Genomic DNA, 16019 nt, shown 5'->3' with positions numbered 1-16019 from the left:
CTTTCGTACGCGTATGCATGCGTTTACGTATTAGTAGCGAGGGGCGCTCGTAAAACAATGTGGAAAAACACGCTCGGATCTTCTGCCCTCTAGCGGAGTCGGCCGTTTCGTTTCGACTTTTTAGTTTGTTTGAAGGTCTTACAAGGACATACAACTTTTAAAAATCCCAACGTCTTTTAATGGACATCTTTATTACAAAACTGTACAAAAAATGCGGTCGAATGAACTGGCAAGCGAAGAAAGAAGCCTTCTTCAAATGCGCTGGCTACTCAGAGTGGAGGGACAGCGCCACCTTGAGGCAGCCCAGCTCCTGGCCGCCGCCCCCCAGCACCCCCTGAAGGCGATAATCGCCGTTGGTCAGCCACGACGGAACGTCCACGAAGGGCAGGAAGAAGTCGGACTCGGGCAGCGCGTACGAGCCCTTGAAAGAAGACGCACAAGTTTGAGACGTGAGACGCGCTCGGTGCGATCCTGTCGTAAATACTCTTGGCCAATAGGTGGCGGCACGCTACTTTGAGACAAGAGGTGAAAGGCTGACGCTGATCGGCGCGGCTGACGCACGTCAGTCTGGCTGACCAGCGCCGCCTGTGGCTACAAAGTGCAGTGTCAGTGACAGACGCGGAGAGGCTTTGGAAAAGGTAGAAACAGTGACATCTGGTGGCTAAATGTAAAACACCAGATTCAAACGGAACATCGCCAACTCCGCAGAAAGCTGTCCCTAGCTTTTAGTTTGATATATTGTATTTATTTTCGATTTTAAAATATAGAAAAAATGGAAAAAAAAAACCCCCACACCTACAGTATGACGGATTCATTCTTTTTCTTGTGAAAAGGTGTTCCTTGGCTCCAAAAAGTAAGAGTAACTCCTCTTGGCCAATTTTGTTTTTTGTTTTTTTTGGGCGGAGCGAGAGTGCGAGCTGCTGTTTCGGTGAGCGCGCAGCCACTTACGGCCTTGAAGGGGCAGCGGCACGGCAGGCCGTAGGTGTGCAGCGGTTCCGGGCAGTCTTGGCCCGGCGGGATGAGCCGGGTCAAAATGTCGCAGGCGTCGGCGTAGTGACAACTTCCCAGCTGCTCCATGCACGGGATCTTCACCCAGAAGCCCGCCACCTCCTTCTCCAGCGTGACGTTCACCTGGACGCGGGCGGCAAAACGCTTGCAGGCAACGCTTTTTTCGCTTCGGAGTGGCCGCGGAAGCCGGTGAGGCCAATCAACCGGCTCGCTTCCGGGTCGGACACGGCCGAGTTGACCTAAAGTTGATTTATTTGTGGTCGCTCCCCGTCTCAGTCCCGCTTTCTTGCCGATAGCAGCATTCCGGGACGCGTTTCCAGCAAGCAAGCAACGAACTCTGCAACTTTGCATTCTTTCTCGCGTTTGCGCGTCTTCCTATCGCGAGGATATCCGTTTACTGCGCACGCAGCCGCTCGGAACGGGGACCGATCTGGCTCTGCGGGTCTGCGGGACAATGAATGAGGAAGTGCGGAACTGACCCCGAGAGGCGCGCGGAGCTCGACGGACGTGGATCCGGACGCGGACGCGGTCAGGTCTCCCGGGATGCTGATGGGGTCCGGAGACACGCTGAGGGTCTTCAGCACCGCCGCCGCGTCCGGCTTCGCGCAGTTCTTCCACGCGAAGCCCGAAACCTGAAAGACGCAAACATCACGTGATTCGCTACATTGCCCAGTGACGTCGGCAACGACAAGAACAGATCGAAAGCCAAAAAGGTACTCGTCGGGAGGGACTCCGATGAAGAAACGATCGCATCGGGTGAATAGGATTTGGACCGGTGCTCACTTTGACGTTGTTGACCCTCTTCCAGGCGCCCTGCCTTTCGCTCAAAACTACCACTCCCAGCGTGCTCAGCGTGACGGCCAACGTCACAACATTCCTCATGTTTGCGTCGTCGCGACGAACACAACGAAAAAGGAGCAAACGAAAAACTGCGCCCGGAAAAGTCAACGGATCGGTCCGAGCGACTCGGATCCCAGTTCGCTTCTGCGCGTGACGTCATCGGGCAGCCCAAGTCACGCGCTCGATCACGTGACGGCTGATGTCCCAAGGCTTTAAACGCCCCGAAATTGATTCTCTTTGCTTTTCGCCAGAAAAGAATCAAAATCTAAATTGCGTAAACCCATAGCGTTATATTCGCTTCGTTACAGTTTCTTTAAATATAATTTATATATTTTTTTGCGTCCAAACAAAAACACCATCTCTGTTTCTGTTGTCACAAAGTACAAGTTTCCCCTCTGAAAAACACGATTGTCTTTCGGTCTTTCCCTTTAACCCTAACCCGACGAATACGCTGACCGTTCGCCTAGCATGGTGAAGGGTTTTTTTTTTCTAGTTTTTTATTTTTGTTTTCAGCCCGACCCGCTCGGGAGCACCAAAGGGGAAACGACCACGAACTTCCGCTAGAGAGCAGCACCGTTCAACTCCAAGCCTTTATTGTTTGCTTACTTTTTTAGTTGGGCGATTTGCACTTGACGGTCGCTCCACAAAACAGTCGTCATTTCGCAAGTAGATGACACAAACTGCGGTCTGCCTTTCATTTTATTTCAAGTGATGGTTACATGAAAAGGCGTCAGCATTCCTTCCGCGGATGTACGTCTTCAAACGCGCGCTCGCACGACATCAAGTGACCCGAAACAAAGTGTGAATGCGGAAAGTGTGAGTGTAGCGGGAGGGAGCACGAGAGTCTCCAACGCGCGTCACCAATCATAGCAGCTTGATTCCCACTCAAGTCATTTGGCGGGTTACGGAAAGAGACGGCGTCGCGTCCCTTTGCGTATCCAGCTCCTCCAATGCAAAGGAGAGATTCGATTCCCATTTCGAATTGGCTTCTTACCAAGTGTTGGACTTTCAAACACGCTTCCGCGTTCAAGCCCGAAATTTGGCTTTGAGACAGAGCAAAGTCAGGCTTCCCTTAAATGCTTCCACTGTCGGTGCCGCAACTTGAATATTCGGTCCTAGAAAACAGACCAAAATGAACGCTTGTTGCAGCTCTGCCTAATGAAGTGCTAAGGGTTAGCTTTGCAATCCTAACGTTTGCATCTTTTTCTTACTTTCATTTGGTATCAGTTGACATGAATGAAATCCAGCACAAATTGAGACAAAGGCATCTTTTGGCCAACAAAAACAGGTCTCGCTTCACGTGCTAGCGCATCACACAGAAAAACGTTCAAATAAAACTTGGTGATTATAATGTTCTTAAACTAGAGTTACAACTAGCAAAATTTTCAAAAAGGAAAATGTACAGTTTGCTTTCTAGCCTAATAAGTGTTCCGTTGCATCCGTTCCAATGTCAGTCATGTGACCTGCAGGCTATAGTGGCTCACACGTTAGCATTTTCGCCTTGTATAAAAAAAAAAAAAAGGCTACGGCGACAGCGTCTGTGCATTGTTTGTCATTTAAACGTGCATATGAGGCAAACATCCTCAGAGCGCCCCCCGGCCGTCGCCATTCAAGCGTGCGCATCTTCGACGCCGTTGGACGGGGCGGGCGCCTTTGCCGCGGCGTCCTCGCTGACGCTGCGGAACGAAAAGCAGTCGCGAGATCCACAAGGATTCCCCAGCGGCTACGCCTTAAGGGGGCGCCTCAACACATGACACCAAAGGGAAGCTTTCGGCCACGCACCTGCGTCGCCAGCCGTTCGGGACGGGCGAGCGGCCCGCGTCCTTTTCCCGCCCGGAGCGAGCCCGTTCGTCCGAGCTCGTCGCCCCGGCCGGCGCCGGACCGGGGCCTCGCCCGTGCTCGGCGGAGGCGTCGGCGTCTTTGCCCGACGGGCCGCCGGCGAGTCTCCCGTTCAAACTGTCGCAGGACGACGCGCGACTCAGACGACCGTCGCGCTCATCTGTCCGCAAAAGAGGTTCAAGGGACGTGAGGCCGATGAGGCGCGTTTCAAGCGACCCGAATTTGCGCCGTGGTAAAGCACGGCGACGCCATCCGGTGGACACGATAACCGGCAAACAAAATGTGGGCGGCCCGCCTCCGCCGGCTTCAAATATCGTGCCTACCGCCCCTTTAATGCTCGGAGAATGCGCACAAATGCGCTCAACCTCGCAAATTCTCAAACGTTTTGTCACGACGAGAACAACGGGAAGGGAACGTTCGCAACCTTGAAACAAGGCAAGGTCCGCCGCCGGCTAAAAAACGGCAAACATTCCCATGGAAACGAACCAGGTCGAGCCGGGGCCGGATCGAACCTTCTACGCGGAAACGTCGATGGCGGCGGCTGACCGGCGGCCCCCGAGCCATAGCGTGCCGACGCGGCGCTTGGCGCGGCGCCCCGAAGCTCAAAGCGGCGTGAGCGTGGCGTGCCGGATCGTCATGCCACGCGGTGGCGCCGGGGCCGAGATTCGAGCCGCCGTCGATGAGCCCCGTGTAAAAAAATCATTCAATCCAGTGGAGCGTGGCGTCGCTCCGTCCCGCGCCGTTCCAACGTGACGCCGCCAGAGAAGTGACAATGGCGTGAGAGCCGATGGAATTCGCTAAAAGATGAGAGTTTTGACATTTTGATAACATCCGCTTGGAGAAGGTTATGTGCGATAACCTTCCAATTTTGCAATTTTGAAGCAATTTATATTCAAACAAGGGACGAAAAAATGTGAGCGTCATTTTATAAAAGAAATCATGAGCGACGTCTAACATTTATCATTGAATATTATTCATGTAAAAGATTTAGGAGCATTTTGGGGGGCCCACAAAGTAACAAAACGATTTTGTAAGTAGAAGTATATGAAGCGGGCCGGCAAAATACGGACGGCGGGCCGGCAAAATACAGACGGCGGGCCGGCAAAATAGGAACGGCGGGCCGCAAACGGCCCCGCCGCCGGAGCCAGAGCCTAAGAATGCGGAGCGGAGGGCCGCAAACGGCCCCGTCGCCGCGGCCGGAGCCCAGGAACGCGGAGCGGAGTCAAGTGGGACACGTACCTCCGGATGCGGCCTCCCCCGCCTTGTCGCGTCGTCTTCGCAGGATGACTTCCAGCTCGCTGTCCTTCCTCCCCGTGGGCGACGGCGCCTCCTGGGAGCCTCGGCTGGGGCTGCGCTTCACCGCCTCCTGCGGGTGGAGCCGAAGCGCCCGGTCGGTCGGTCCGGGCGCGCGCGTAAAAGTGTAAAAGTCGTACCAGGATGCCTTTGAGTTCGTCCACGGCGCTCTCCTGAGACTTCTCTTCGCCGGCCGTTTGTTGCTAACCCCCGAAACAAAGGGCAATTTACTCCTTTGCCGAATGGCGCCTAGGCTTTTTCTTCTTTGTACTCACTTTGACGGCATCTCTCTGCTGCCTCGTTTAAGTTTGAGAGGAAACAAAATGGCGGCACGTTGAACGCGAAGGACAGAAAATGCCAGCACCGTACGGGGAAAATGGCAGCAAAAACAGCGACCTTGCCGTCCTGACCCTTGACGGGCCGCAGCACCACACCGTGTTTGATGCGCTCCATCATCTCGTTGACGGCCTTCACCTTCGCGGCGGCGTCGGACGCTAAAAACACGCCGGCGGGTTAATCAGCGCGTTCGGTCCAGCTAGTTAGCCTTGCGGCTAAAAAACCTTAAGAACGGTTCATATGGGTTGAACTTCCGCCGGCGTCATCACGACGTCGAAAGTTACAGCGGTCAGCCTCCGCTGACATTAGCTTGCGCGTCGGAAAAACCGATGGAAATCAACAATCGTCAACTTTGCGCGCAAGGTGTCGAACTGGAGGCCCGGCGGCGGGGGCCGCATCCTTTTTCGCATCATTCACCCAACATCAGTTAGCGTGCGCCGGCCGGTTCGCTGAGCGCAGAAAGAAAGATGGCCGTCACCTTACCCGCCGGCCGCTCCGCCTTCCAAGGCGTTTTGGATCCTTTGGATGTCTTTCTCATGATGGCGATCAGAGAACTGGACAAGCGCAACGTCAGACGGCGACGTTGGACAAAGGCGCGGCTTCCAGCCCGGCCCGGTGCCCGCCCGCGCTCACCTGAGGGGGTTGCATCTGGACGGGGGAGGCGGAGGCGGGGGAGGGGGCGGGGGAGGGGGCGGGGGCGGCGGCCGGGGGAGGGGCGCCGGGGGAGGCGCCGCGCCGGCCGCCGGGGGGGCCCGGGGGGGAGGGGGCGGAGCGTCGGTCGCCGCGGCGACCCTCTGGAGCAGCCGGACTGCAAAAGACAAGGACGTGAAGGCGGCGGCCCCCGGCGGGGTCGCGCCGAGGGGGTCGCGCCGACGGGGTCGCGCCGACGGGGTCGCGCCGGGCCTTTGGACCTACTCTACCTCGCTCCTTTAACTCTCGCTTGTCCTTCTCGGAGTCTTCCAGCCGCGCCTCCAAATCTCTCTTCTCCTCCTCCAGCAGCTCCAACTGCCTCCGCAGACGCTCCGCGTTCTTCTTGGCCGCGCTGTCGTCCAGCTCGGCCTGCAGCTCGCTCACCTGCGCGCGCAAGAACCCCGGTACTCGCGCCCGATTTCCAGGCTTGGATCACGCCGCATTTGCAAGCGAGTCCGATCGGGCTGGCTTTTTCAAAAAAGCCCCCGTGTGCATCTGAACTTTAACGGGAAGGAAGGGGCAAGCCTAATATAAACAGTGATACGGCGGACTCCAAAACTGTCGGGAAAGCCTACTCGGACGTCAGAACTTGGCCGGGAGCTTTCGACGCGCTGCGACTCCGTGGGTCCATTTTCCCGAGGGCCGGAAGAGGGCGCGGCGGCGGGTTACCTGCCGCCCGTGTCGCAGGCGCTGCTCCTCCAGCGTCTTGGTGAGCGCGGCCACCTCCTCCAAGGCGGCCAGCAGCCGCAGGTCGGGCTCGGCGCTCTGCAGCAGCAGCGCGCTCTGGCGATTGGCCTCCTTCTGCTTCACCAGCATCTGCGAGTAGGCGCGGAGTCGGCGTAGTCGGGCCGGCGCGACTCATGCCGAGCGGCGGAGGTCCCCGCGCGCCGGATCGACTGGCACCCATCCGTCATGTTTTGGAACTGCTTTACTTTATCCTTTAACGGTCCTAGAGCTGCGCTTTATTCGGCTTGAGCCAAATTACGTTTTGCGGTGAGGGGGTACGCCGCGGCGGTGACGCGGGCGTTCTTCCGTCTCCCTCGGTTTGACTTTTATGAACCAACCTTACCCCAAACGCATTCTGGCGAAGGCTAAAGGCCTGTTTGTGAACGTCATCCTGGCTGGATTCTCAGGTTCGAATACCGGGGCGAATACCATTGAACATTCGTCGTTACCGAGGCTGCGGCTGCGGCTCGGCTTCGGCGCCGGGACGGCGTAAACGGGCCGACGCGTTTTCACGAAAGGCGGGCCCGTCGATCCAAAAGTTTTTGCCCGGGCGTTTTTCTGACCTGGTGCGCGTACGTTTCCGCTTGGACGCGCAGGTTCCGCTCCAAGTCCAGCCGCTCCTTCATGTCCTCGTATTCCCGCGTGGCCACGGCCGACACTGCGCGCGCGGCAACGGCGTCAGCGGCGTCAGCGGCGCCGACGGGCCTCGACGCCGGCCTCTCACCTCTGTTGAAGCTCTCGATGGTTTCGCTGTGCCGATCGGCCGCCCGGCGAAGTTCCTCGGCGTCTCGCGCCGACTGCCGCCGACGTCGCCGTTAGGTCAGAGCAAAAGAAAAAGAAAGGGACGATGCAAAAGAGGCCGACCTTGTCCGCGAGCTCCTCCATTCGTCTCTGCTGGTCGTCAATCTGGCACAGGAAGTTCTTCTTTTCCTCCAACAGGGCGCCGACCGCTTCTCCGAGCTCTGCGCACGCGCAAATGCACGTGTGCGTTCCAATACTTTTGCCAACCTTTTCTTTTCCCTTCCTTATGCGTTTTTCCGCAGATTCGGCACTTTTTCTGCGTCCCGTTACTTTTGTCCGAACTCTCTTCCTTCTTCCCGTGCCTACTGATCAATGTTTCTTTTCTACTTCCCAGAAGTCCCGACAGGTTTTTCTTTTCGCTTGCCGGCGCCTTACCTTTGACCTGCCGGCGGTAGCGCTCCAAGAGGTCGGGCGCCGCGTGGTCATCGCCGTCGTCCGTCTCCGCGGCGACGCGGTCGGACGCGCCGGGAAGCGGCCCGTCCGGACGGGGCGCCCGCGACGACGGGCCGGGGCGCTTCAACTTCCTGTTCTCGCGGTTCAGCTGCCGGGGGGCGGGGCACGGCAGGTGTCGATTAACGTTACCTCCGATGCCGTCGCGCCGACGTCGCGGCGATACCGCTGACATCTGAATAGACCGCCTGCGGCCCGCGGGCCGAGTCCGGCCCCGCCAACGGCTCTCATCCGGCCCGCATTTTGCAACGTTAAGGATGAAAATGAGTATTAAAAAAGAGTAATGAGTTTGTCGTTGTTGTTTGAAAGTCATATCGATATATTCCAGGCTGTTATTGGTTAAACGCTTAAACGAGTTTCACGCCCCTGCAATAAGATTACATGATGAGTTTCTTTCCCTTAGATTAGGCGCTCAAAATCGTTTTATTTTAGATAAATGATCTGTTCGTTCATTTGAAAGAACTTGCCATAACATTGTAAGTGTGTTTTTTATTTGAACTATAAAATAAACAAATTGCTGGCCAATTTTTAAATATGTAAAAATGGTTTCAATGTATATTATACGTTCTTCATATAGTAAACACATTCGTCGATAACGGAAACATTTCATGAAGAAAAATGTCAAATTCAGGAATAGCGCCCGCCCTTCTTGCCATTTTGCCGTTTTTATCGCCTACCGGCGTCTTCTATGATTTGCTCCGTCGTGTTGAATCGGGAGGTGATTAGGAATTCCGCCGTGTAGTTTTGCTGCGCACGCGGCGATAAAATTCGTAAACCTTGATCTCGTCATTGAAACAAACCCTCGTATTTGACGTACGCATCGCAACTGGTATTTTGTTCATCCCTCACGAGAGCAGAGGTCCCCGTCGAGAGAAAAAAAAAACGACTTTTTACAAGTATTTTGCGCTTGGGCACCCTACTCTTTTTTTTTTCCTTTTTTGCGATTTGCCGACGCGGCGGACGGCGTCATGCCGAGAGGGCGAAGGGCGGCCGATCCCGCGGGCGGACCTCGGTGGCGAGCGCCTCGGCGTTCTCCCGGCACGACTTCTCGATCTCCAGCTGAGTCTGCAGAAGGCTCACCTCCTCGATCACCATCTGAGACACTGACACAAAGCGGGGACGCTCTTAGCCCCCGTTGATCTTTTTCGCCTTCGTGGGCTTCCCGTCGTCGTTCCCGAGAGGGGGCCGAGCCCACCGGCTGCCGGCGGGACGAGAGCAACGCCGCGTTTTGCTATCAAATCTAAGGAACGAATTGCGCGGGCAAAACGAAGCTTCGGCGGCGGCCATGAATAAATGAGGGGCCGACCGCCGCGCCGCGCCGCGCCGCCGGCGCCGTCAATTATTCAGCTCTTCCGGCCTCAATAATTCAGCGAGGAGAGCCCCGCGTTTGTATTTTGACGACAGACGTGGGATTATCGTGGGATTAGACGTGGGGGCACAAGGAGTCGGGGGAAGTGGCACTCACCCCTCTTGATGCGCTTGAGTTGTCTCTGGGCCTCGTCCCTCTGCTCCGCCAGTCTGCTGCACTGCGGGAGCCGAGACGCGCAAGCGTTACGCCGCGTCACGCAACGGTCAAGTACCTACTTCGGGGCCGTCCCACATACGGGCCGCCAACCCCCGCTTTCAGTCCGGCCCGCGGGATGATTTTTTTTGTTTAACGCCGAGCAGGGGTCCCCGAGCTTTTTCGGACCGTGGGCGGGGGGGCGCCGAAGCCGCACTGTCCTTCCTCGCCGCAATTTGTCATATGAAGAGCGCCCGGCGGCAGCCCCAAAAAGCAAAGCGCAAACGAACAAAGTGTCGAAGGACAAACTCGCCCGGTTCCAAAACACGTTTACGTCGGGGGGACCGGTCGGCGGACCGCCGGTCGGGGACCCCCGACGTAGCGTGTAAAAAATGAGCTGAATTTTTTCAATAAATGAAAAATGTTTTACGATTAGCAGTAATGTTAATGTTTGATCAATAGCGATGTTGCGCCTGCACTATTTTGGACAGTATTAAAGAAGAAGAATGAACCTCAAGTTGCTGTTTTTTCCCCTATGCAGCTAAAGGCAGTCCGCCACCCAGGCCTCACCGCATTTTCACTCGCTTGCAACTTGCGGTAGTGTGATGCAACATGATGTTGCATTTGAAAGCATTCCAAGATGTCGCACAACTTCACAAAGTGTTAGAAAACGAGACACGAGGCAACGGGGCAACGTGCGACTTGAACGCTCCGTTATGACCACCCGCCTTAGCGCCGTATCGGGTCAGGCGTTCTTCCTGACAAATGGCGTGAGAGCGTATTTATATTGTACTTTTAACACGTTACATTCATTTATGCTCCACGGCATAGCATAAGTCCATGCCGCGCAACGCTATCTCCCGCCGCGGCCTAGCCCGCTAAACGTGAGCGCCGGCTAACACGTCGGCGTGACGCTACGTCGAAGCGACAGCGTCGAGGCGGGCCCAAACAGCCTGGCGCACATTTGCTCGCCGACGCGCGCGCGCCGGCGGCGGAGAGCGCTCGACCCACTTTTGGGACGCGTCTACCTGAAACCGAACATCGACGAAGCCCCAAGGCGGGCGCGGAGAACGCATCGCACGCATCGCACGCAACAAAAAGAGTCATACTTTACTGGGTACAAATGAGAGTAACGCAATGCGTTTTTAAGCCGAAAGCCTTATTTTGGCCCAGTATGTCGTAAGCGCGGCCGATCGGCCAGCATTTCGCCCGTATCGGGCTAGCTGCTAACGTCGGCCCCACCGAAAGCATCTATTTTTGAAAGGTCTCCCCCTAACCTAGCCGACTGTTATCGTCGAAATTGTGGAATGCACGCACCGTTTGTGCCCAAAGCGCGGGTGTCAAAGCGAAGGTCCCCGAAATGCCGATTTGACTTCAAGTCTCTGGCTAAAATACCAAACTTGCAAGTTGTCTTCAACTGTAAAGTTTCGGGGGCGAAAACAACTATTTTTTTTTTGTCTTGGGTCTCTCTTTTGACGAGTTTTGACTGAGGTCTGATTCCAAAGCTGGCGCCGAATTTGAAAACGTCTTTGACTTTGCAGCCATTCCGGCCCCCCGACACAAACGGGAACTGAGACTCGGACCGCCCTGGCCTAAAGTCTAAAGAGGGCATCACTATGCTGTGAAGCTAAGTAATGAAGGGATTCAAATACCAAACAAAGATGTGGTATGTTGTCTTTAAAGGTTTTCAAAACGATACAAAAGAAATGGCCTGTACTGTTTTTACGTTTAGGATGTGTAATGAGCTGCATTTGGATCCGCAAATCCGTTTGTGTTGCTGAGAGTAACATGAAAGTCATGCAATACGCCTTACATTTCAAATACGGGAATATTGTCATGTAAGGACTCTCGCTGAAACGACAGGAATAACTTTTGAAGTAACTTACTGATTAAGTTAACGTTCCAAACAGTGCTACGGCGACGTTACAAATGTTCATTTGCCATTAGTCTGGAAATCACACACTGTTGCAGCGTCTGTTTACGAACGGTTGTTTTTGTTTGTTGGGACGCCGCGTTACGCTTTGCGCGATGAGTTCGTCAAATCAATATAACATTTCGATAGGGAAATGAAATGATCCTGCTAGTTATATCCAAGTGACTGCATAGGTAAGGTGAATGCGCAAATGCGGCGAGCGTTGAATTTAGGGAGGGGTCGCGAATGGCAGAAAAAAAAAAAAAAGCCGGCGAGATCGTAAGCGTCAACCGGCTCGCAATCCTCCTCCCGTCCTCGCATCATAATGTTGGGCAAAGGCAAACGCAGCAAATGTCGTCCACGCTGCGCTGGCATTTTGCAGCTTTTGAAGCCAACGTCGGAGTCAACGATGAGTTGCTTTTACCTTCTCCTTTTCCTCCTCCTCCTCCTCCTCCTCCTCCTCGCATCCTTCTAGCGGTGACGACGACGAGCACGGGAGCATTTTTTGGATGGACCTATTTCCAGTTTTGAAAACGGCGATGCGATACTTGGCTGAGGGCGCGATGAAGGGGTTAAAAGGAGCCCGGTTCCGCCGGTCCAGATGTCATCGTTTGTTGCCGTGGAGGCGGGATGAGGAGGCGCACCGAGAACCGCTAACGCCGGTAGCCGCGCGCGCGCGCACACACACACACACACACACACACCAGCCCCTTGACTCTTCTCTGACGTCACCGGCAGCATCCCGCTTTCTTCCTCGTCCTCAATAAGGAGGAGGTCTTCTTTCGGTCCATTTGTGCTGTCGACTATGTAGTCTACGTCTTATATTTTTTTGTCCAAACTGGTTCAAACTATCATGAATAATCGCTAGCACATATGGCAATGTGTACTTTGTTCATTTGTATAAACATTCAGCCTCGTATGCGTTGTATTCATGTGCATTTGCATAAATCGTCAAACATTTGCATAAATTGTCAAAGGCGATAAATCACTGTACTACTTGAAAAAAGTCCAATTGCATGTATTTATTATGAAAAATGAAACAATGAAAAAACTTACAGCAAGCAAAAATAAAATTGAGAAAACCAGACACGTACAAAAGACGAAATGCAACCAATTGTGTCCGTCGGCGTGGCACTAACCTCGAGTCGTACTTTATATTAAAAAGGAACCCGGGTTAAGTCCGAACGAGTCCAGCGTTGACTCTCCGCCGCGGGAGGGGGCGCTCGCGCTTAAAGCGCCATTCGAAGGCTGCACCGACACCACTTCCCGTTTCCTCTTTTGTGACGCAGCCGAGCCAAAATGGCGACGCGCTACTACCAGACGATGCAGGAGACTTTCAAAACGAACAACAAAAGTCGCGAGTTTCCGGCGCATTCGGCCAAAGTGCACTCGGTGGCGTGGAGTTGCGACGGCAGGAGATTAGCGTCGGGATCCGTCGACAAAAGCGCCAGCGTTTTTGTCTTGGAAAAAGACAGGCTGGTGAGTTGGCGCCCTCGATGAATGGGAAAGAACGAGCAGCCTCAAGCAACGCGTTGGTTTCTATTCTTTTGTTGCTATCGCTTTTACTAGTCGTCATAAAGTTTCTCGCCCAAACGATTCAACGCGAGCTCCGGCATTACTCCCACTAAATGTAATGAAGGAAATTAAATCTCGCCTTAAATCGTCCGGCGAACGTAAAGCGCTGCGAAATGACGTAAACCAATCTCTTCCGACACACGAGCGTTGTGTTTACGCTACAAAAACATCAACGACGCGTCCAGCGCATTTTTGAAACCCTGATACCGGCCAACGCCGATAGCTTGAAAAAAAAAACAACAACAACAACAACCGCAACCGAGGATTTGTTTTCTTGCCAATGTTGTGGTTTCAATATCAGGTCTTCTGAACCAAATCGCTTATCCTGTATTGAAACACCAACCCTTGTTAAAATCTCCAAAGCAAGGCTTGAACCCGCATGTAACACCGGCTTGACTTCAAGCCCTAATAACCTTGGCCGTCTTGCTTGACCTCGCCGTCCGCAGCCAGGTCAGCGTCACCGACGACGAACCCACCCCGAATCGATGAAAATCCCACGGGTTCGTCAAAGGAGCGTTGTCGCGAGCCGAGGTCGGACCGTTGGTCACGGAGCGTGCTGGTTTGTGTGCGCGCAGGTGAAGGAGAACAATTACCGCGGCCATAACGACAGCGTGGATCAGCTGTGCTGGCACCCCACCAACCCGGACCTCTTCGTCACCGCCTCGGGCGACAAGAGCGTGCGCATCTGGGACGTGCGCACCACCAAGTGCACGGCCGTGGTCAACACCAAAGGTCGGCCGCGCTCGGATTGAATTTTCGCCGCCCGTATTCCTCAATGGCGCCCAATGAGTTTGGCGTTTTGTTCGTCCCGCCAAAAGGCGAGAACATCAACATCTGCTGGAGTCCGGACGGGCAGACGGTGGCGGTGGGCAACAAGGAAGACGTGGTGACCTTCATCGACGCCAAGACGCACAAGACCAAAGCGGAGGAGAAGTTCAAGTTCGAGGTCAACGAGATCTCCTGGAACAACGACAACGACATGTTCTTCCTCACCAACGGTAACGGCTGCATCAACGTCCTCAGGTGAGACGGGCGGCGGGACCGACGCCTCTGGCCGCCCGGCGGCGGGACTGACGCCTCTCGCCGCCGTTACTGACGCCTCTCGCCGCCCGTCGCAGTTACCCCGAGCTGAAGACCATCCAGTCCATCAACGCCCACCCGTCCAACTGCATCTGCATCAAGTTCGACCCCACGGGCAAGTACTTTGCCACCGGCAGCAACGACGCTCTGGTCAGCCTCTGGGACTTGGACGAGCTGGTCTGCGTGCGCTGCTTCTCCAGGTGAGCCCTTGGGGCCCTTTCGGCTCTCTGGGGGCGGGGGCGCGGCGGCCAGGAAGCGCGGCGTGAAGCCGCCGCCTCCCAAAGTCGTCCAAACGGGACGCGGCGGCTTCTCTGCTCACGTGTAGGCGCCGCGCGATCGTTGGGCGAGTCGCCGCTTCGGCGGTACCAAAAAATCTCCAGCGCGGCGCGCAAAAGTAGTAGGCGGCCTTCTTTACGAATTCGGGCGACCCGTAGAAACCCTGTTAAAAGGAAATGTTTGTCGACGGTTTAGGCCCGCTGATATTCAACCCCCGAGGGAAAGTTTGACCCGACTCGGGCCTTTTGATCTTTTTGGTCCGCGATATCAAAGTCGGTCCGTTTGCGAGCCGTGAAGCAAAGGAGATGGCCAAACGGGGGGCCCGCCGCATGGGCGCTTTCCGGCCGAGTCGAAAAGCCCCCGCGCCTCGCCGTCGCCGTATTTGAGGTCCGGCGTCGGGCAACGTCCGTTTTAGGTTGGACTGGCCCGTGAGGACGCTGAGCTTCAGTCACGACGGCAAGATGTTGGCGTCGGCGTCCGAGGACCACTTCATCGACATCGCCGAGGTGGAAACGGGTCAGTGCTCTTGGAAAGCCCCCCCCCCCCCGCGCGCGCTTCGAAGCCCGCTGTCGAAACGGCTGACGTTCTAAGGCGTATTTGGCGCAGGCGAGAAGCTGTGGGAGGTGCAGTGCTCGCCCACCTTCACGGTGGCCTGGCACCCCAAGCGCCACCTGCTGGCCTACTCCTGCGACGACAAGGACGACAAGTACGACAACAGTCGCGAGGCGGGGACCGTCAAGCTCTTCGGCCTCCCCAGCGACTCTTGAGCCGCCCCCGCCCCCGCCGCCGCTTTGGGCCCTTTCCCCCGAGACGGACGCCCGGCTCAAGGGTGGTTCCGTATCGGGCTCGAAGAAAATGGTCGGCGCGCAAGTCGGCCCTCGCCGCGGAGGCGTTTGAGCTCACGGACAAATCGCCGGCCCTCTTCTGAATTAGAACGCGCAAGAAAAGCCGCCCTTTTGAGAATTCAACTTGAATGTTTTTGTTTTTTTCCTCGAGGGACCCGTGAGCACCTGGAGGTTGGATCGGATTGGCCGCTCACCTGTCATACTGTGCACCGAATACAGTACAATTGTTTTGTTTGTTTTTTTTTTTTTTTTAGCACGCACGGAAGGAAGGCCTTCCAACAAGGTTGCAGTTACGCGCAAGGCCAGAGGATGTCGTCGTTTAGCAAACTACCCGCAACCTCGACGGCTCCTTTTAACTCTGGGCTCATTTGTCAAGTGTGTGTTTTAAAAAGTGACACCTCAGCCATGATCATTTTGTATTATTTGTTTTTTAACTATGGCTGTACGCCGAATTTCGCAGAGTGCACTTGTTATTTTTGTGGTGGTTTCGAATAATGGAGCGATTCTTTGTCGGCCCGCTAGAGGGAGCCCGCCTAAAAATCAGTGAGTGGCATGTGCTCGGGATGAAGCCCGGCTTTCTTTGAGCAAGATCAAATGCCGGCAAATTTTCATGCGCACGCGCAAGCGCAAGCATCCACTTGACTTGATGGAGGCCGCGTGGATTTTTTTCAATAAATGAAAAACTCGAAATGTTTTCCGATTCGTTGTAATACAAGTGTTTTCTGATGAAGGGCGATGCGCTCTTTTGGGTAGTCGTGAAAAGGAACAATACGTTTGAAGTTGTTTTAAAGTTCTACAAATACATGCGGCGTGATTTTATCGGTCCGGCCCACTTGGGAATAGATTT

The 16019-nt window shown here is 55.0% G+C and overlaps 3 protein-coding genes across 13 annotated transcripts; 1 reads left to right on the top strand and 2 right to left on the bottom strand.

The window, feature by feature from the left end:
* Positions 1-155: 155 nt before the first annotated feature.
* Positions 156-2029, bottom strand: gm2a (ganglioside GM2 activator). Of its 5 annotated transcripts, none has more exons than XM_088431193.1 (5): positions 1726-2029; positions 1488-1640; positions 949-1131; positions 513-591; positions 156-421 (listed from the first exon to the last, which is right to left on the bottom strand). In XM_088431193.1, exons 1-5 carry the CDS (start codon positions 1888-1890, stop codon positions 270-272), a joined length of 732 nt encoding a protein of 243 aa, XP_088287319.1. In that variant the 5' UTR covers positions 1891-2029; the 3' UTR covers positions 156-269. The 5 variants fall into 5 exon arrangements, with proteins under 5 accessions (XP_088287319.1, XP_088287320.1, XP_088287321.1 ...); XM_088431194.1 differs by having other exon boundaries at positions 513-585; XM_088431195.1 differs by having other exon boundaries at positions 1792-2023.
* Positions 2030-2529: 500 nt separating this feature from the next.
* Positions 2530-12099, bottom strand: shtn3 (shootin 3). 5 transcript variants are annotated; one of them, XM_088431184.1, is made up of 17 exons: positions 11821-12099; positions 9449-9509; positions 8992-9086; positions 7909-8074; positions 7597-7694; positions 7457-7529; positions 7296-7390; positions 6676-6822; positions 6237-6390; positions 5950-6124; positions 5800-5870; positions 5377-5474; positions 5256-5273; positions 5121-5183; positions 4927-5053; positions 3631-3847; positions 2530-3524 (listed from the first exon to the last, which is right to left on the bottom strand). In XM_088431184.1, the coding sequence occupies exons 1-17, from the start codon at positions 11896-11898 to the stop codon at positions 3458-3460; spliced, it is 1803 nt and encodes a 600-aa protein (XP_088287310.1). In that variant the 5' UTR covers positions 11899-12099; the 3' UTR covers positions 2530-3457. The 5 variants fall into 5 exon arrangements, with proteins under 5 accessions (XP_088287310.1, XP_088287311.1, XP_088287312.1 ...); XM_088431185.1 differs by having other exon boundaries at positions 2530-2963; XM_088431186.1 differs by having other exon boundaries at positions 9064-9086.
* On the top strand, positions 11001-15867 carry thoc3 (THO complex 3). 3 transcript variants are annotated; one of them, XM_088431190.1, is made up of 7 exons: positions 11001-11150; positions 11872-12058; positions 13547-13703; positions 13790-13994; positions 14090-14251; positions 14743-14843; positions 14934-15867. In XM_088431190.1, the coding sequence occupies exons 1-7, from the start codon at positions 11119-11121 to the stop codon at positions 15092-15094; spliced, it is 1005 nt and encodes a 334-aa protein (XP_088287316.1). In that variant the 5' UTR covers positions 11001-11118; the 3' UTR covers positions 15095-15867. The 3 variants fall into 3 exon arrangements, with proteins under 3 accessions (XP_088287316.1, XP_088287315.1, XP_088287318.1); XM_088431189.1 differs by lacking the exons at positions 11001-11150; positions 11872-12058 and adding exons at positions 12663-12875; positions 13418-13471; XM_088431192.1 differs by lacking the exons at positions 11001-11150; positions 11872-12058 and adding an exon at positions 12666-12875.
* The last annotated feature ends 152 nt before the right edge of the window (positions 15868-16019 follow it).

Source organism: Hippichthys cyanospilos, chromosome 13 (assembly GCF_059441005.1).
Source record: "Hippichthys cyanospilos isolate Australia breed blue-spotted pipefish chromosome 13, RoL_Hcya_1.0, whole genome shotgun sequence".
NCBI lineage: Eukaryota > Metazoa > Chordata > Actinopteri > Syngnathiformes > Syngnathidae > Hippichthys > Hippichthys cyanospilos.
This window is presented reverse-complemented; position numbering and strand designations above follow the sequence as displayed.